Source organism: Ambystoma mexicanum, chromosome 3q, assembly GCF_040938575.1.
Source record: "Ambystoma mexicanum isolate Mex_15411 chromosome 3q, UKY_AmexF1_1, whole genome shotgun sequence".
NCBI classification, from domain to species: Eukaryota; Metazoa; Chordata; class Amphibia; order Caudata; family Ambystomatidae; genus Ambystoma; species Ambystoma mexicanum.
Window position 1 is genome coordinate 36681950 of NC_090926.1, and position 21182 is coordinate 36703131.

Below are 21182 nucleotides of genomic sequence, written 5' to 3' on the forward strand. Positions count from 1 at the left end.
AATTAACGCTATATCGAAAACAGTTGGCATCAGTGACAGGACAAGGCCATCTTGACCGCCTGAAGTTGACAATTACCCTCCCTGCTGAAAAACCATACTACGTCTCAGGCTATGACTTTCCTTTAGCAGTGTGAACATTTTGGTTTTAAGAAACTTCTCAACTCCTCTTTAGACAGCAAACGAAGGGTCAAGCATACAACGTGAAGGACACTGCCATGTGTAACACTGACTGCACCCAGCCACACAAAGCCTTGCACTGAAAACAATATTTGGAGCCTTTTTATCATATCTATATTTTCTGATCCATTTATGCAGCCAACCTTTGTATTTTTCCGACACTCATTGCACTGTGTTACTTCAGAGGTACATAAAAATGCTGTATTCTTAAGTTTGTTTGCTAATCAAGAAAAATTTAGTTAGCAAATTCTGCTAATCAATTTATGAAAACTAATTTATGCCTTGTGTTTGAGAGAGAAATAATTCAGCAGATGGCGCTGTGCATCGATGCGGTTGACTCGATGTCTTCCATCTCGAGGTCCACATAATCGCAGGTATATATAGCACATACAGCGCCCATTAGCTTCAGTTCTGTTTTCAAACCATCCTCTTGCAGAATTACCAGCATCCAGGCCTTGGGATAAAATTTGTAACAGGCCTTTTAACACATGAAAATATTGCAAATGCAACAGCTTTATTATTTTTCCTCTGTACATTTTAACACCCATTTGGAGCAGAGGGCAGTGCAAAGGTCAGTTTACTTGACAGAAACCAGAAGAACAAGTTACTTCCTTACCTGGTAACGTTCTTTCGATGGGATGGTCCGACGACGTATTCCATATCTATGACAGGTAATGTCCACAGCTGTGCTGCTTCGGAAAATCTTTGGCATCTGCGTCGATGACGTCGATGCGCCGTCCCCGAGGACCTCCTCCGACGGCCGACGTCACCCGATGTGATAAGTAGGATGCACGACACCAATAGCCTCAGTTATAGTTTTTTTCCCAGAACGTGTGCCACCAGTTTTCTGCCAGTCAGACACACAAGTCCTTGCGGAACGCAAGATGCAATCGCAAAAAGAAATTCTGCAACGGGGAAGGCAGGGAGGAAGCGATATGGAATACGTCGTCGGACCATCCCATCGAAGGAACGTTACCAGGTAAGAAAGTAACTTGTTCTTCGAGGGGATTGGGTCCTCCGACGTATTCCATATCTATGACAGACTCCCACAGCAGTACCAAGCAAGGAGGTGGGAAAGAATTTAGAACACAAATTTAGCATGCCCAATCAAATTGCGGAATAGAGGACTGCCTTGCCAAAGGCCAGATCCTGCCCTCTGATGGAATCGAGGGAGTAGTGACGTACAAAAGTATGTACTGAAGCCCAGGTGGCTGCATCACAGATGTGACGAATAGGAACTCCCCTCTGCAGGGCAGTAGACGCAGTCACTCCCCAAGTAGAATGGGCCAGCAAGCCAGCCGGAGGATCCTTACCCCACCAAGCGGTAACACTCGGCGATAGCTAAAATAATCCGAGACAAAGTCTGTTTCGTCACAGCTTGTCCCAAACGCTTTCCAGCGTAACCAATGAAAAGTTGATGGTCCACTCTGACCCGGGACATGCTCGAAATATAAAAGCTCAACGGTCTCCTAGGATCAAGCCTATGGAGCCTCTCCTCTTCCTTACCAGGATGTGGAGGAGGATAGAACGCCGGAAGAACAACCTTCTGGCTCAAATGAAATTCCGAAACCACCTTCGGAAGAAAAGAAGGACGAACTCTAAGGACAACCCTGTCCTTATGAAACATAGTGAAGGGTGGCTTAACTGAAAGTGCCTGTAACTCACTCACTCTGCGAGCGGAAGTAACCATATCCAAAAACACAGTTTTCAGAGTTAACAGCCTCAAAGGGCAAGAATGTAAAGGCTCAAACGGAGCACCCATAAGAAACTTAAGAACAAGGTTCAAATCCCAACCGGGCACCAGAAAAGGTGACGGAGGGAACACATTAGTGAGCCCTTTCAAAAACTGCGAAATTAAAGGAATCTTAAAATAGGAACACTCTTCAGACGAGCGTTTAAATATGGACAGCGCCGCCAGGTAACCTTTAATGGTCCCCACTTGCAAGCCCCTGCGGGCCAAAGAAAGCAAAAAAGACAGAACCATGGGAATGTCACATTCAAAAGGATCCACATTCTTAACTCTGCACCAGTCGCAGAACTTTCTCCAACGGCACAGAGACTTCGCTCTCGGCCAGGCGGCCGGCAACAACACCTCCATCACGTCTTCAGGGAGGTCCCAATCCTTATACCTCAACCTTTCAGAAGCCAAGCGTGAAGGTTGAGGGATCTGACCTCTGGATGGAGAACCTGACCCCCCCCCCCCCTCCCGTGAGAGCAGATTGTCTCGGTAGGGACGGCGACGTGGAGGGCAGATGGACAAGTCGAGAAGGTTCGGGCGCCACGACCTCCGGGCCCACGCCGGAGCAATGAGGATCATCCGGGAACCAAACCTCTGTAACCTCCGCAGTACTTGCGGGATGACGGGGACTGGAGGAAACGCATACAGCAGTGGGAATGACCACTCCACCACAAACGCGTCTCCTAAGGCTCCTTTTGGAGGGAATTCCCGTGAGCAAAACCTTTCGCACTTCCGGTTGACACTGGAGGCGAAGAGATCCACATGAGGGGTCCCCCAAAGGGCGAAGATCTCCAGGAGAATCTCCTGAGCCAGCTCCCACTCGTGAGAGATTGTGCTCTGCCTGCTCAGAGCGTCCGCCGTCTCGTTGTCGTCTCCGGCCAGATGAACAGCCGAGATCGAAACTGCCTGCTGGATGGCCCAGAACTTGAGCTGCATCGCCTCCCTGCACAGTGGAAGTGACCCTGCCCCCCCCCCCCTTTTTGTTGAGGTAGTGCATGGCCACCGTGTTGTCCGTTAGAATCAGGACACTTTCCACGCACAGTCGGCAGAAAAGCCTTCAGGGCTAGCCTGACGGCCCTCAGCTCCAACAGATTGATATGGAGTCTGGGCTCCGACGGAGACCAACGACCGCTGACTGTCAACTCGTTGGCATGAGCTCCCCATCCCGTGAGGGATGCGTCCGTCACGATCGTCACCTCTGGCCAGGGCAGCCAAAATGGGGCCCCCTTCATCAGATTGCCTTCGACGGCCCACCACAGAAGGTCCTGGGTTACCGAGGGCGGCACCAGAACAGGGTCCGACAGCCTGCCAGAGGACTGAGACCACTGGAGCTTGAGTGCCCACTGCAAAGACCTCATCCGCAGACGAGCCTCTGGCACCAGAAGAATGCAGGATGCCATGAGGCCGAGCAGTCTCAAGAACTCGAACGCTGGGAGATCCTGGGCAAATTGAAACTTGTTCAACATCTGCTGAATGTGAAGAGCCTTCACCTGAGGAGGAAAACACTGCCCCAGGGACGTGTCGAGCACTGCTCCGATATACTGGAGCCACTGCGTTGGTGTCAAATGGGACTTCTTTAAATTGAGGGAGAAGCCCAGCCTGTGAAGGGAGTGGCAGGTGACGGACAGATGATCCAGGACTTGCTCGGGAGAGCTCCCCCTGATCAACCAATCGTCCAGGTAGGGGTAGACATGAATCCCCCTTTCCTGAGATGCACTGCCTCCACCACCATGAGCTTGGTGAAAACCCTCAGGGCGGAACGGCAGGACCCGAAACTGAAAGTGCGAGTCGCCAACCGCGAACCTCAGGTACTTCTTGTGCCTGGGATGAATCGGCACATGGAAGTAAGAATCCTTGAGGTCGAGAGACACCAACCAGTCCTGAAGTTGAAGGGCCTGGAGGACTTGAGAAAGAGTCACCATCTTGAACTTGTCCTTCCTGAGGAGTTTGTTCAAACCGCGCAAGTCCATGATGGGTCTCAATCCCCCGTCTTTCTTCGAAATCAAAAAATAAGGGGAATACCATCCCCTGTTCCTCTCCCCTACAGGCACCAGTTCTATGGCGCCTTTCTCCCGCATGGCTTGAATTTCCTGGGTCCGGACTCTTCAAAGAGAGGTTCCCTGGTGGATGTCGTGAGGCCTCTGCCGAAAAGGAAGACAGTAGCCGTGGGTTATGATCTCCAGAACCCACACATCAGAAGTAATGGCTTGCCACTCTACAAGATGCTGCGCCAGCCTTCCCCCAACCGGTGAACCATGGGACCTGGCCTCATGACTGAGTGGTAGTGGCTGCGGCGTTGCCTGAGGGCAAAGAGGCAACTGCTCGAGCGGCCTTGGCACCTCGAGTACTTGATGGCCTCTTTGACTGCTAGCTCCCCTCGCTTTACTGAAGGACGAGTAATAGCGAAAGGAACCTCCCCTCCATTGCTGTCCCCTAGGACGAAAAGGCGGAGGTTGGCGAACTGCAGCGCCCAACGACTTCGCTGCAGCTTTGGAGGTCTGCAACCTCTCGTCAGCCATGCTGCCAAAAAGGTGTTCACCGTCAAAGGGCATGTTGAGGAGCCGGGACTGCACATCAGGAGCAAACCCAGACTTCCGCAACCACGCAAACCTGCGCATTACGGTGCTCGCTGCCATGGACCGGCTGACACAATCTGCCAAGTCCAAACCCGACTGAACGGCCTCACACATGGCATCCTTGCCATCCTGAACCATAGCAAGGAAACCATCCTGTTCGTCCCCTCCGGGAATATGTTCAGCCGCTAATGCAACACAGTTCCACAGAGTGCGTGTGAAACGAGACGAGGCACATATGGAGTTGGCCGCCTGAAGCGCCATACCCCCTGAAGAAAATACTTTCTTCGGCCAGCCATCAAAACGTTTGTCGTCCCTATCCGGAGGGATGGTAGGATACAACGCCTGCTTTGCCGGGGCCAAAGCCGCCTGCACCACCAAACTCTCCGGAGTGGGGTGCCTAGACAAGTAGCAGGGGTCGCTACTGGCTGGACGGTATTTTCGCAACAAAGACTTGCCCACTGCCGGGAGACTCTCCGGAGCAGTCCAAGCCGCCACCACCCTTCTCTGCAGAGCCATATGAAACGGCAAAACCGGGTCAGTGGGGGGACCAAGATCAAGGAGGTCTGTGAGATCATCCTGAACGAACTCCCTTAGGGGAGCAGACCAACCCAAGTAGTCTGTGACCCGAGACATAAGGCGCCGATATGAAGAATCGGCATGAGTGCCAGGCTCGGGCCTACAAAACTCCACCTCCGGAGAGGTGTCCAGTCCACTGGCATCATGCAGCGACTGCCTCAGGTCATCAAACTGGCTATGGCCCGAGATAAGCTCATCTGGAACCGGAACCAGAACCAAGCCGTCATCAGAGCCTTCATCACCCTCTGAAATGTACTCCAGGCGGGGAAGAGGATGACCCCTGGGGACCAAAGCAGTGCCTGACCTTAGCCAGAGCCTTCCTAGGGGCTAATCCCGTGCCACGGGGCCCCTCCGACACCACCGCCTCAAAAGGCGTTGAGGGAGCCGAACGAGTCGGTGCCGGCATCGACAGAAAAGGCGTCGACGTCAGCTGCAGCGCCGCCAGCATTGGCGGGGTCGACACAGGCCTCAAAGCGTGTCTCTCGACGACCTAGGCGCCGACGAGCCCCTCGGAGGCAGAGCCTCAAGAGAAATAGTCGACGACTTCGGCGCCACAGGCGTCGACGTCTTCTTCGAAGACGGCAAATGATTACGCTGTCTCGAGCGCATCGAGGACCGGGACCTGGAACGGGCATGGCGAGAACGGCTACCCTTGTCTGAGCGGGACCTCTCCCGCGAGCCGTGCCGACCACCCGAGCCCGAAGGCATACGAGCGGTGTCTCTCGACCGGTGCCGACCGAGCCCACTAGGAGGCGCGGACATACCGGTGCCCTGCGGTTCAAGAATCGCTAGCATCTGCTTCCCAAAGGAAGCCCATTCCTCCGGTGTCGCTTGCATGGAGGGTTAAGCGACCTGCCAACGGGCGGAGTCCTCGGAAGAGGACGGGGAAGGCGACAGATGCCGACGCTTCCGGGAATGCCTCGAAGAGGCGGAGGAGTGGCGAGACCGACTCCTGGAAGGAGACCCACTGGACTTCCGACGACGCGGAGAGTCGCCCCTCGAGTCATCCGTCGAAAGCCCTGCAGACCTCGACTTCCGGGGCTTAAGACACCCGGCCTACTGACAGCTTCTTCTTGCGTTCCCGCAAGGCCTTTGCCGTGAGCGACTGGCAGTCGACACAGTCATCCGTATCGTGGGCCTCCCCGAGGCACCAGAGGCAGGTGTCGTGCGAGTCCGTGACCGACATCTTGGACCCACAGTCGCATTTCTTGAAGCCCGGACGTGGGGTTGAAGACGAAGTAGACATCGCCACGAACAGGTCTTCACAAAAAACCGAACAAGTTCAACGAACCGAGAATTGAAAACAGCAAATTCCAAAGAGTCGAGGCGTACTGAGATTCACGAAGCAAACACGTTTGCGGAAAAAACAGAACTGAGGCTGTGGGCGTCGTGCGTCCTACTTATCACATTGGGTGACGTCTGCCGTCGGAGGAGGTCCCTGGGGACGGCGCATCGACGTCATCGACGCAGACGCCAAAGATTTTCGGAAGCAGCACAGTTGTGGATATTACCTGTCATAGATATGGAATACGTCAGAGGACCCAATTCCTCGAACGCTCCTTTTGATTTTTATCTACATGGAAGTAAATTGCAAGCCATGGAGAAAAGCCTTTGAAACAGAAGTTATTTCTCTGAAGCCTTTCAAAAAAAGAAACTGCACACTGATGAGGAATGGTTCCTTTCCATTCAGCTTCTGCTGCGTTGTGTGTAGATGCTCATGGAGCAAACAGTAACACTGTGCATATTTATTTTCCGAGCATTTTAGGATTGTATAATGTGGAAAACTAGTTGCAATTGAGAATTTAACAAATTATAATTTTCCCCAGTGAAAGCAAACCAGTATTGCACAATTGTATTTTTCAGAGTTCCTGTGCTGTGTGCATAATCATGCAGATAATTTTTACACTTAGAATTTAACGTGTGCCCTAATTATACAAACAGTGTGTAAAAGGATGAGTATGCAAGGTCTAGTTTACATCCATTCAACCTTGCAGTCAATGAGTACATTACTATAAATGGTCAGTGGCAACAGAGCCTTTGCTCAATGGTGAGCAATTGCCATTGCACCAATTAAAGGTGTTCTGGCCTAATTGTGAAGACTACAAATAAAACATCCAAACCCTGACTCTCCAGGAAGTGCAAGCGCTGTTCAAAAAGAAACAAATGAAAGTTACATTTGTTATTGAACTAGAAACTCAGCAAAACCTGTACCTGTGGTAATCCAGACAGGTTTTAATTTTAAGTAGTGCTTCATACATGATTCATCCAAAATCTAGCCGCTGTGATTATTATACCTCATTCGATACTGGTTTACTGACCTCTGAAGGATGTTAGCCAAATCGCAGCCGGTTGAGCGCTTGTTGCTGCGATCGGTCGGTTGCAGGTTCGAATCCCGGCAAGGCCAACTCAGCCTTTCATCCTTTCGAGGTTGATAAAGGAGTACCGACTTCGGTTTGGTGATAATTGTGATAAATATGTTCCATTTACAGCGCTTTGCCAAAACCGCTATATAAATAACCATTTGACCATGAGACTAGATATAGAATTTAGCATGGTGTCTTTGACTCTATGGACTGTTGTACCAGAACCTTGGCATACAATTAGGTAGTAATAGCTCCAGGAAATGAGGACTCAAAAGACAATTCTGCTATCAAACCTCAAAACACACAATACAATCCAATTCATGTTTGCTTTCCTATGTAATTGACTATGTTTTTGTGTTTTCAACATGTAAATGTATACAGAAGAGATCAAATCGCCAGACCTTTGAGAAATAATGAAAGGCGTATTCTGTAACAATGCAGAAAGCCCTCACATAGCAATTAATTCCATACAGTTTTTGCACACATCGGCTGGATGTCACATACATTTTACTCTTGCAAAGAATAAAAGTCATTTTTACTCTCTTGAAATCACATTTGGTCTCAAAGTTTAAAAATAGGGAGTAAAAAAGTCCCACCTCAAAATCTTATCTGGACCACTGATTAATTGAATTATTTGGGGCTTAATAAAGCACTCAAAAAGCAAGAAAAAGAAATGTTGGCCAAGTCAAGTTAGCTGGACCAAGCTCTTGGTGCAAGAAGGAAGTCAGAGTGTGCAGGTTAATAAAAAATCTCTCGACTCAACATATGGTTTTGTAGTCACTAAAAATCTCTGTATTGTACAGGGGCCAATATAATTTTACTAGTTGGGAAATATATGGAGGTAAGTGCAGCTACAGACTTGTAGCATTGCTAAGTACAGATACAAAACTATTTACTCGTGATAGACTGAAGAGATGTATCCGAGGATTCATTCATCCTGATCAGAAAGGCTAAAATCAGAAGAACATAGGGACTAGCTGGTGCACAGGTGATTGGTTAAACTGGCATAGGAGTAAACCACGGGTCCTCACTTGCACACTTTTGATCAATGCCGAACAAGCATTCAATAGGTTTTCAGGCTAAAGATGGGCCCATTGGGCAATTTTCTATGTGGGTTTAAAAATCTTTCCCTGGGAGTATCCTCTAGGTTCATCGATAAACTACTACCCTGTATTAGCTAAAATGTTAAATCCAGCACTGTACATCGGCTGCCTGATTAGTTTAGATCAAAGAGATTTCAGGGTTGAAAGAGGCCCTCTGCAGAAAATGGAAATTTTAGTAGTGTGGGTAGCAATAAGTGAACAAGTCCAAAACAGAAATAACAGGCGAGAACCAAAATCGTAAAGAGGGGGCCATGCAAGGGCAGCCAAAGCGTTCAATTGTGTAGGGATGACAGTGGCAAGTGTACCCGCCAGATCGTTGTGGCTTAACCACACAAAAGTAGCAAAAAGAGATTAAGCTCCTTTTGAAGCTATGGGAAAATGTACAAATAACAATGACCGGTAAAATAAACCTTCTTAAAGTAAAATCAACTATGTTAAATTAGCTTTTCAACACCTCCTTGTATTTGTCCATAAGTAATTCATCTTCGAGTTCAGGGTATATGCAGTAGATTCATACAGGCAAGGAATACCATCCTGCACAGCTGTGCTGCCCTGAATTTTCAATTCTGTTACTAGGACCGTCAACTCAAAAGTCAAAAGAACTTTTTGTTGTGCTCAAACCAGAAGTTTGACTATGACTTCTCTATGGGGAGCTCGATGTGATAGAGGCAAAGACTCACCATGTGCTGCACTTGTGGTACAATAAACAGACTGACAAACGAAGATATGTTTTAAGTGTTTATTCACAACTGTGCAAAAACCTACGATGTCAGGTCACTTTCCAAACGCAATACTAAGTGCAAGGATGATAGGGTGATTCAAGGGAACCAAAACATGCAAAAATGATCTGGTATCATCTTGTGGCAAAGGGGTTTACTCACAGCAATGTCCATTTTTCCAAAAGTCCAACAACTATGTTTTGCAGAAAATCAAGTTTGTGTCACATCTCTACATATCATTTACCGGCAACCAGCCTTTTGGGAACTCTTTTTCTATTATGCTGGTCACCTTTGTCTAGTAAAGCTTCCTGCTAGCAAGGTCTAAGGAGGGGAGAGATTGTGCCCCAAATTCTACACCCATAACCCCATTAACCTGAATTCCTCTTCCCTGCTTTAATGATGTGTTCTGATTTGGCACGTGAGACCCACTCACTCCAGGAGCCATCGTACACTGCCACGTCATCCTTTCCCAAAAGGTGGGCAGCTAGGGCCACGCTGCAGGCTGTGACACCCCTTTGGCATGTGGCCGCCAGGGGCTTGGAAAGGTCTACCTTCTTTTCTTGGAACAGGATTCGGATCTCATCCGGCTGCTTCTGATGACCAGACGTGGTGAAAAAGTTCACGAAGGGCATGTTGACAGTGCTGGGGATGTGTCCATGACTGGCACCTACAAATCCAGAGGGGAGAAGAGAGATCTGTGGATATTTTAATATAAATATTATATTCCAACCTTGTCCCCCATACACAGCACTGCCCATTCCCTTAAAACATGGGGGCACAGGGGTTTTTGGTACCCACAAACTAATGAGCTCAGTCGCCCACTGGGATATTAACACATGAATATTTCTGTTTTTGGACTGATTTTCCTCTGTAGCTTTATTAAATAGTGATGGGGCACTAATTGATACAAATATACTTATTTTGTTTTCTTTAGTTCTGCTGCATTTCATGTTTTGGAGGAAAAGGTTGTGTTGGTGCTATGTGTGTTATTGCTTCAGTATGTTCTTGTTTTCCAGTGCTATTTTGAGTAGATGTCACAAATAAGAGCTACTGTTGCGTGCCTTGGGATCCGAATAGCTCGTAAAATGAACTCTGTTCCCAGAACATAGCTGCCCATTTCACAATGTGCTCGAGTTTCAAGTGGTGGTAACTCCAATGCCGCCACTTTTTTGCAGTAATGGAATTACCACCATTTTCACTAACTAGCCTGCCAAATTCCACGTTTTAACCTTGAAATGGAGGATTTACCTGAAGCATACTGCTGGAGGAAAATCCTCCAATATAAGGCAAAAAATTGGCAGATTTGCCATGCAGAATTACCGCAAGCGTCCTATGGACTATATAAATGGGGATTTACACTGCCATACAACCACTCGTAATCCTGTGTTACGGCCACAGGACAGAGTGGAAATAAGAGTACATTATTTTGCTAGTAAATCAGCAAACTCATAACGAGGCGCTAAACATTTTGTGACATGGTAGGAAAGGGGATATTTGAATGGAAGTGGTCATTTGTAATAATTGGACCCGTATGGTTTGACAACACCAAAGTGCTTTTCTCCTCCAAATGTCAGCGAGGGTGTACGAACAAACCAGAAAGTGGGTTCTTCATTAAAATCATGCCTGAATAGCACAGGTGTTGGTACCCAGGATTGATTAGTCTTGGCACAGATCATTCACAGTCTTGGCGTTCACTACTGTACTAGAGAACTTTTCTAGCATTGTTTATGAGTTTTAAGTTCAGAGCATGCTACCATTGGGTATTAAGAGGACATGGTTGAAAGAATGTTATGCTCTTATACAGAATTCTTTTGGGGACAACAAGCCACCACGGTTAAAACTATGGAAACTATCATTGCAAGAAGAGATGGGGTGGATTAGGGTTTCCTAATTTTTTATGCCTATTATCTGGCATTTATGGCCAGATATTATGCACCATTATTGGAAAAGTTGTCAGATGATTGGACTGAGGCGGGGGCTTCTCTATTACGGCCTCTGGCCCCGTTGGCTATCCTGACAACCACATCGGGTCAAACAACTAAAGTGGAGCGCACAACACAATTTTAGAGAAGCTCGTGCAAGGAGTTTGTTGATCTTTTGGGGGGAAATGCTTTTAAGTGACTTGACTCATCCATATGGTATAACCCGAAAATAAGGGAAAACGGTAAACCACTTTTTTGGCCAGATTGGTTCATGGGCCATGTATAGTGGATTGGGGACCCGAGTGGAAATGTCAGATGGCTGATCCTGAATCAGGTGAAGGAGACGTGGCAAATACAACATTGCTCACAACATGATTACCAAAGGCTTAAAAAGGCAGTTGGGGACATTAGTCTGATGTGGGTACTGATTTCAGATCCCTTAATGCCAGTGGCAAGATGGAAGATGGGCTAGCAAGTAAATATTACAAACTGTGTCCAGATCAATGTACAATAGTTCCCTAATGGAAGAATGGACAAGGAGATTGACATGCATGATGACTCAGGAAAATTTGGGAGGTAGTTTGTACGAATGTTTGCCTATCTTCTGTAAGCCTGGGCGAAAGATCGCGTCAGATTAAGAAACTAAATAGGGTGTATTGGACGCCTGAGACATTGCATAAGAGAGGTTTCTCAGAGTGAATGTTGGGGTTGTGTTCACAGAGTGGGCACCCTGGAACACATGCACTGAGAGCGTGTGTTTGTGATTTCTGGAGAAGACATTGTATCATTTTTAAGAATGTGTTAGGACAGACCTTGGATTACGATTTTAATACATTAATTCTTGGTGTTGACGAATTACTGAATGATCTAAGGACCTCACAACGAAAATGGCTATTTAGAGGTGCCTCACTGGCTAACAAATTGATATTGAGAGGATGGAAGTCAAGACCGTCTCCGGAAGTGAATGTTTGGATGGACGAAATCTGACCTGGAAAAATTGATTTATCGTCAGAAGAAGTCCACAGTCTTTTTTGAGTAGATATGGGGTAGATTCCTGGACATGTGCTAGCTCTGTTTGTACTTTTCTTTATGGGGAGGGAGTGGGCATATTAAGCCATGTTGACTGTATATTGTGTCTGTAGAGTGTTGTAAAAAGCAAAAATTGCTAATCAAAAATAAAAACCACATTGTGTGGTCTAATGACCCAACAGCAGTGATATAAAGATTGCCTTGAATAGTAACCCTCTGTGGATTCAATTAATAAGTTGGCCTATGTGGCCATTCTATTTACATAAAGTTTATTTAACATGGTACTTTACAAAAACGGCATCTGTAGCAACCTACCTTTCAGTTAATATTTATTATCCACCTTTTACAGCGCATACAATGCTTTTGCACATTCCACGTTTATCTAGTAAACTTGCATTAAAAAAAAAAATTAAAAAAAACAACAAAAAAAAAAAATCGCATTTCATCTTTAAAGATCTGGGTTTTCAGCTTCCGTACTAATAAAATGTAAGGACATTTTCGGTAATGTGATATTGGTACTTCCAAAAGGGAGTAGTTTCTTACCTGTAACTTCATTTCTCCAGCGTTGGTATCTTTCATGGATTCACATACTGTGAATATTCCCCGTCATCAGGCTGGGAACCTCGGTCACTTTAACCTAGCATTTTCCTATGGAAAACATCTGACACTTTAGTGTCCTATCAACGTCCTTTTTGGGTGCTTTAGTCCCCACCAATAGGACGTAGGGTATAAATAGCCCTGCCCCCGTGGCTTCCCTTCAGATTTTAACCTTCAAAGTAGACCGAACCAGGTTTGCCTGCAGGGGCGGCCGGAGGGCGCATGTGAATCCAAGATACCAACGCTGGAGAAATGGACTTGCAGGTAAGAAACTACTCCCTTTTTTAAAAATTAATTTTTAAAACAAACCATACAAACCAAACGTGCAGTAAATACAATACCATTTCAATGATACATCGCTTTATTTTGTTCACTGCTTCCCATGTCCCACCCTCCGTTACGAGCCCTCTTCCTCTAATGCTCTGTATCCTCGTCCTGCGACAGGGTGTTCCTTTCCATGGGTTCTGTTGGGTCTCGCACTGACCCAAATAGCTCTGCTATTAATGCTTTCCAAGCCATCAGGGTCTCAGTCGCCTCCTCCCCCCTACATTGCTAGCTTCCTGCCACACCATAGTTTCTGCGTCCGCCCATTTCTGCAAGTCCTTCCACCATACCTCCACTCGCGGTTTGTGTGATGTCTTCCATCCCATAGCAATTCTTCTCTTTGCAAGTACATATGCCAGGTCCTTTAGCTTACTCACATGCTTAAGTTTCCGTGGCCTAGGGAACCCCCCTAACAAGCAAGCCCACACCGTATCCACCGTAATCTTAATACCTCTTTCTGCTAGTTTGTGTGCCACTTCGCTCCAGAAGCGCTCAATAACCGGGCATGCCCAAAACATATGCCCCAAGCCCACATTCTCTTCATCACATTTAGGGCATGCCTGCCATCCTGCATTTTTAAACCTAGATATCCTCTGGGGTGTCATATATGCTCTATGCGTGATATACAACTGTATCTGCTTTAGCCTAGCGTTCCTGGACACCTTCCTATGGTACCCTTGGGCTCTCTCCCACATCCCATCATCCATCTGGGCTCCCACTTCCCCTTCCCAGTCTTGTCTCAATTGCTCCATTTCCTTCCCCACTTTAGACATCACCATCTCGTATATTCTGGATATCTCGTGTCCCCCCTCTGCTATGTCATATCTATAGTAGTATCTGGTTCCTCCTCCAGTACTAGTTCAGACCACGTTTTGCTGATTCTCCACACCAGTCTATGGTACGTGATGTACTGGCCTCTATGTAGCCCGGTTTCCTCCCGCAACACCTCAAAATCGAATATGGTCCCTTCTTGCCAAATATCTCCCATGGTCGCTATTCCAACCGGTTCCCAATAGTTCCTAGTTATCATCCGTACTTGCTTTTCTCCACCCGCCAGTACTTGAGGGGAACATGGGGATGGGTTCTCCATTATCTGGCAGGCCCTATGCCACATCCTCCACCCAAGCACTATCATCTTGGGACGCCCTACTACTTCCGCTTTGGGCAGCCTCTCAAGTAAAACGGGGCACAATTTTGTCCAAACAACCTGGATTCCGACGTACTCTCCTCTGAGAGTCACTTGGCCACGCATTGCAGCTGACCTGCTATATAATAGACTTCATAATTGGGCAGTTTAATACCCCCCTTTCTCATAGAAGTTCTGAAGCTTCCAGAGGGCCACTCTGTTCTGTGTTCCATGCCACAGGAAGTGCCTACACATACTGTCCAGTCTAGTAAAAAACTCTTTGGTATCCAGTGCGGGATGTTCCCAAAGTAGTGTAGGAGCCTGGGCAGGACCACCATTTTCAGCATCGCACCATCATCGCTAAAGGCAGCTTTACCCAAAACCTCATGCAATTTTCAATTTTCTTAATGGCCACCTCTATGTTGCACCTATGCTCCTCCTCCACCGTGTGGTACTATCCCTACGTAGCGAAATGTGCTAACCACTCATAGTATCTGTAACACCAGTAGTTGGTTCAAGGGGATCCCTTTATATCCACCCAATGGGAACATGCTGGACTTCTGGGGGTTCACCGCTATGCCAGACATCCCCGCATATCTTTCCATTACCTCCAGGATATATTGGAGGTTTTCCTCCGGATGTCGCAGATGCAACAACACATCGTCTGCATATAAGGATAACAGATGTCGTTCTCCTCACACATCGATGCCTATCGTATCATATTGTTGCCTCAAGCAGATCGCCAGGGGTTCCAGAGCCAATATATAGAGCATAGGGGACCATGCGCAGCCTTGTCTGGTAACCCTACTGAGTTGCCACCTTTCCGATATCACTGCTCAAGTTTGAACTCTTGCCAGCGTTTCACTGTATAACATTTTAGCCCACTGTAAATATCCAGGACCTATACCATAGCCGGCCAGGGCCGCCAACAACCATGGCCATTTGACCGAATCAAAGGCCTTTATTGCATCCAGTGACGCAATTGCCAGTTCTCCTTCATTCTCGTTTCCATATTCAATGACTATCGAGCCTTCTGAGATTATTGGATATTTTTCCATTAGGGACATAGCATGTCTGGTCCGGGTGTATTAATTTACCAATGACCCTCCTCAATCTATTTGCCAACACGGCCGTCAGTATTTTACTATCTTGATTTAACATCGATAGGGGTCTGTACGAACAGCAGCTATGCCCGGGCTTGTTAGGTTTGGGTAGTGGTATTATAATCGCCTCCCTAAGTGACTCTGGCAGTCTGCCTCACTCGTATGCCTCATTGAGCATATCCAACAACAGGGGAAGCACCTCTACTTTGCTTTGAATGTCTTATAGAACTCACTTGGGAGTCCATCAGCCCCCAGGGTCTTACTAGTGGGCAACTGTCTCACCACCTCCTCTAAAGTGATCGGTGCATCCAGCTCCTCTCTTTCCTCAGCTCTAATCTGCAGCAATCCTATGTCCTCCAATGTATCTACGATCATATCATCTCCATCATCTTCATATAACCGCCCATAATAATCTGCAAACTCCTGGTTGACTTCCTCCTGGGTATCAACTACCCTTCCGTCTTCTCTTGTTATTGTTCCAATTGTGGGTCTAGGGGTTTCACGCTTATAAAGCCACACCAAAACCCTCCCTGGTTTATCCCCTCCCGCATGCTGTCTCTATATTTTTTATAGTTCAGGTTACACAGTCTCTCCCAGTGCTCAGCACATCTCTGCTGCAGCCTGAGAATCAGTTAAGTGCCTTTAGTATTATTACCTCCCTCCAGTGCCCTTTCCAATTCACCCTCTGATTCCAGCAGGTCAGCAAGGATCCCTCCTTGCAGTCCTTTAGATTTTGCTATAGCTACGCCCCTTAGCACAACCTTGAAGGCCTCCCACAATGTGTCCGCCGAGTCCACACTACCAGTGTTTGTCAAAATAATGAACGATCTCCTCCCTCAAGAGGGGGTCTCTCAGCGCCTCTGCTCTGAGGCGCCATGTCGGTATCCTCGCCCTCGGGGGTCAATATGGCCACCCGAGTATCAAGAGCAAGTGGTCGCTTTGTATTCGACGTGCGTGATCTCTGTCATTATCTCTGGTGTGGCAAAGACATAGTCTAACCTGGTATGTACTTGCTACGGGACAGAATAGTGCGAATATTGCCTCTCTCGCGGGTGTTGCGCCCTCCATGCGTCTCCAAACCCAAAGTCATTCAGCAGTGTCTGCAGCGCTCTAGCAGCTGGGGCAGGCCTATCCATTTTTCCATCTGATCTATCAACCTTAGGGTTTAATACGCAGTTGAAGTCCCCCCAACCTCCAGATCGCTGCACTCTCCACACACATGCTGAGGTTGTTACACAGTGTTCTAAAATATGCTGCTGTATTTTTGTTCGGGGCATACGTGTTTACAACGCTTACCTCCCTATTGTCTACCAATCCCCTCATTATAACCATCCTCCCGTCCATCTCAACCAGCGTCTGTAGCAGCTGAAATGGGACATGTGGCTACACCCAGGTAATCCCTCCCCTAGCATATGCAGAATATGATGAACCCACCACCGTCCCCTTCCATTTCTTTCTAATCGTCTCCAACTTGTCTCGTGTCAAATGTGTCTCTTGCAATAAGGCTTTATCTATCTTCTGCCTACGTTGGTATAGCATGACCTTATTCCTTATTAAGTAGCTGCTGAGCCCCCTGACATTCCAGGTAACTACTATAAGGTCCCCCATGGCATGGTAGAATCCCACTCCTCTTTTCCCTTGTCTGGTCCAGATCCAATTGCTTAACTGGTCTGTATAGGCTCGTTCCCCAACTTAAACTCCCCTTAACTAAAAACACAACAACCCCCCCCCCCAACTTTGACCCCCTCCCACCTCCCTACCCTTCCCCAACAACACCCTCCCCAACTGTTGCCCAGCTCCATCCCTGGATCTCAGGCACCACCGCATCTAGCCCTTTCTGGCAATAGCCTGTACTCGCGACTCAGCAACGAGTGGTCACTCTAATCGCCTCCTTACTGCTAATTCCTGGGGGTAGGTTGCCTTAATCCTACTGCTCCTGCTTACTTAAAATTCAATACGCCTAGTGCTACACAGTTTACCGTTTATCCCCTTAATATTCACAATACATCCTCCTCACTTATCTTGCCCCTGACGATCCTGCTCTTCCTCCTGCTCTGGACAGCCCTGTAAGTCCAGCCATGCTGCCACTTCCTCTGGGGTATCAAAGAAAAACACTTTGCTTTTATGCAAGACTTTTAGCTTCGCAGGGTACAGCAGCATGTATTTGATACCAGCCATGCGCAGTCTCCTCTTGACCGCAACATAGCTGTACCGCTGTCTTTGCGCCAACATAGTGTAGTCAGGATACGCCGTGATGTTGGCAGATGCCCTTTCTATCGTTCCTCCTTTGTGAAAATACTCCAGGATCTTCTCCCTGTCTTTGTAATTCAGTATCTTCGCAATTATCGCTCGAGGTGGAGCCCCAGGTCGTGGTTTCCTCACCAGGGCCCGATGAGCACGTTCAACCGTAAAACCCTGCGAAAGCTTATCTGCTCCCATTTCTTGGAGGATCATATTCTCCACATAATCCGTCGGGTCCTGGCCTTCTCCCTCCGTCAGGTCGACCACCCGGATGTTGTTTCGTCTTGCCCTGCCTTCTGCTCGGTTCTCGAGATTAGCCACCTGCTGCTTAAGTATGTGGACCTCCTTCGCATTGCTTGTGCTGACATCTGTATTGATCTTTACTGCACTCTCCAGGCCACTTGTCCTTTCTGCCAGTGCTCTGACATCTTGTCGCAGCAGTGTGACTTCAATACCAACTGCATCTATTTTATTCTCAAGGGACGTCCGTAGATCCGCCATCGCCATCTCCCATGTGGCCCTCAGCTCTGTTATGGCTGCTAGTGCTGGATGATTATCTCCTACTGGGGCACTGTCCAAGGGGGCCGTCTCTGCGCTCTGGGCCGAGGCAGTAGGAGTCCGCTGTGTCTTGGCAAAGGTCTCCATTGTGGGCTGCTTGCTCTTGGCCCATGCTCCTTTCGCCGACATCATGCAATCCTGCATGTGTATCCAGTTCCAGCTCTCCTATATCGTGCTGGTTGTATGTCCTGGTGTTACTGTGGCTCCGCCAAGGCAGTCAAGCCCAGGAGCGTCGTCCTCCGGGGGCTGTGGTATACTGTGGCGTGCCAAGTTAAGGTAAAGTGGTGCTAATGCCTTCCTATGCTTTCACCTGCATAACCGCGTGTCTCGCTTCGTTATACCAATCCCATGTGCTTTTAGGGGTGGCCACTCCAGCTCCAATCTCTGAACCAATGTCTCCAAACCAAGGCAGAAGAGCTCCCCCCCCCCCCGCCAAGCCCAATGTCGTTCATGCACCGGTGTGGCACTTCCTTATGTAGAGCAGCATCTGATTTTCGCTCCACTTAGTCATCCGTCCATCACTCTTAGCAGAAACTGTACTATGCCGGCCTTATTGATTCCTTGCAGAGCACGACTTGCTATACATCGATTGTTCAACGTGCCAGTGGTTCTGCTTGGCAGCGCTCCGCGAGTGGTTACAGCCGCAGGCTCGAATGACTCAGTACGCACTCGGGCCTTCACTGTCGTTTAACAGCTCCTGCACACAGCTGCCATTCAGTGCGAAGACCTCTCCGCCATACCCAATCCAATATTCTATATTGGTTGTGCGGAGCAAGGAGCGCATTGTTATGATGCCCATGCCGCTGTGCACCTACTGGTATGATGGCAGGGCGACGTTCCAGTTGTTTTATTTGATCTCCCGCACACCGCTGCGTGCAGTAGATGTGTCTTGCAAGCCGCGCTGATCCCTCGCACAGCTCGGTCTGCTTCCCAGTGGTCACTCGAAGTAGCAAGACTCTGTATGGAGTTTCTGCACATGCGGGTGCCTCTACGACTTCATGGAGCGCTTGATGCGCATTCAGGGATCCTCTGTTCTTTATTGTCACTGCACCCGGCAACTGTTCTCCGCACGGGTCGCTCCGCCACACCATGTCTCCTAAAATGCAGCCCGTTATCTCCGGAACACACACATGTGGGCGCCAGGGAGCCGCGCGTTTGATAGTTGCGTATGGCTGGGGGGCTGCGCGGGCTCCAGATGCCAGTCCCCACTGTTCCGCACACGCGGCCGCCGCGCCTGCGACCTGGGACCGCCCGTCGCTCTAAGCTCCAGACACAATAGCTCAGCGTCCTCGCTAGCAACCGCCGCTCACCATTTCAGGGGCGAAGATCCACACGACTTCCAAAGGATGGTGTCCCCTTCTCCGCTTCGCACTCTGGTCTATTCAGCTGTTCTGTCTGCCGCGGCTGCGCCTCCTTTGTTGTCCGCCATTTTGGTTACTTTGTTTCGGAGCTGCCAAATTCTTATAAGTCAGTTTCCCTCCCGTTGCTGTACACGATTTACTTGGTTTTTGTAGTTGTGGCAGGGCACCCATTCACACGCCCGTGCTTCCATTCCTGAAGCGGATTGATCATTTTTTATGCGCATTTTCACGGATCGATGTCGGATCCCCCGGAGCAGCTCTCGCAGGCACGTACTATTCCATGGCTAGTTAGCCACCCCACCCGTAAGAAACTACTCCCTTCTCCAGCATTGGATCTTTCATGGATTCACATGCTGTGAATAGATTACATAGCAGTACCAATCATGCATGGCGGAGTGTAAAGGCAAACCAACATAGAAACAGAATCACATACATGAGAAAAAAAAAAAAAAAAAACATCCAGTGATCAAGTTCCAAAAAATAAACACCTCGAAGCTGCGGGGCTTCCCTTATTGAAATAGACATTGCATGACGGCACGTTCCACCTGCACATCATCACCATGCTGCTGCCCCAGACCTCGTCAAGTGTGCGTTCGGAGTCCTTCCCAAAGGCTTCCCAGCTTTAGAGTGGAAGAACGAGATAGCAGAGGACACCCAACGAGAAAGTCCTGGTTTGGAGATTGCCTGTCCCTTGATGGACGGCCCATAAACCACAAACAGCGGTTTAGATTTTCTGAAATCATGAGTTCGATTCAAATAAAACTTCAACGTCCTCTTTGTGACCAGAGAATGCAGAGCCCATTCTGCAGGCGTTGATGCTGAAGCAAAAAACAGGGGCAAAACAATAGAAGAGCATTTGTGAAATGCTGTTGGCACTTTGGGGATAAAGTGTGGATTGGTGGCCAAACAACCTTGTCCTTCAAGAATCTCAAGTATGGCGGTTCTACAACCAATGCTTGCAACTCTGATATCCTTCTGGCCAAAGTAATTGCCACCATAAAAGCCACCTTCCATGACAGAAACTTCAAATGAGTCGTCGACAGCGGCTCAAAAGGCGGTCTCATCAGACCAAAAAGTCTGCCTTATTAAAGAAAGATAATAAGGCTCCACACCGGCGCAAACTTCTTGACCAGAGGAAAAGTACGAAACAACCCCTTCAAGAAATGCTTGACTAGGCGATCACTAAACAGAGGAGCCGCAGGCCGCCTCAGAGTAAATCTAGATATCGCCACCAAGTGTACCTTTATGGAGGATAACGCCAGGCCCCTCTCTGCCAACTGCAACAGGTAGGGGAGAACCTGTCCTGGGGAAATGTTCAAAGGGTCCACCCCCGGCTGGCCCTTACACCCCACACAAAACCGTTTCCATTTACTTGCATAGGAGACATTCGTGGATGGTGCTCTTGCTGCCTCCAAAATTCGGCGACAGTCATGGGAAAGCCTTAGCCGGCCAAACTCTGAGCAGTCAGGAGCCAAGCCGTCAGGCTGAGAGACCCTGCATTGTGGTGCCACACCGCGCCCCTGTCCTGAGACAGAAGATATGCGTCCTGTAAATCCAACGATGCCAGAAACTCGTACGGCTGTACTGACCGGATGACTTCCTGAAGAGTGAGCATCTTGAACTTCAGGCGTTGCAGAGTCTTGTTCAACGCCCTAAGATCCAGTATGAG

The 21182-nt window shown here is 48.3% G+C and overlaps 1 protein-coding gene across 1 annotated transcript in view; it reads right to left on the reverse strand.

Annotated features, from left to right (window-relative positions):
- Positions 1-9258: 9258 nt before the first annotated feature.
- LOC138582061 (thiosulfate sulfurtransferase-like) overlaps positions 9259-21182 on the reverse strand; it is a 135988-nt gene continuing 124064 nt past the window's right edge. The window contains exon 2 of the mRNA XM_069653009.1: positions 9259-9919. Coding sequence (XP_069509110.1) covers positions 9621-9919 — 299 coding nt within the window. The 3' untranslated portion in view covers positions 9259-9620. The remainder of the gene's footprint in view (positions 9920-21182) is intronic.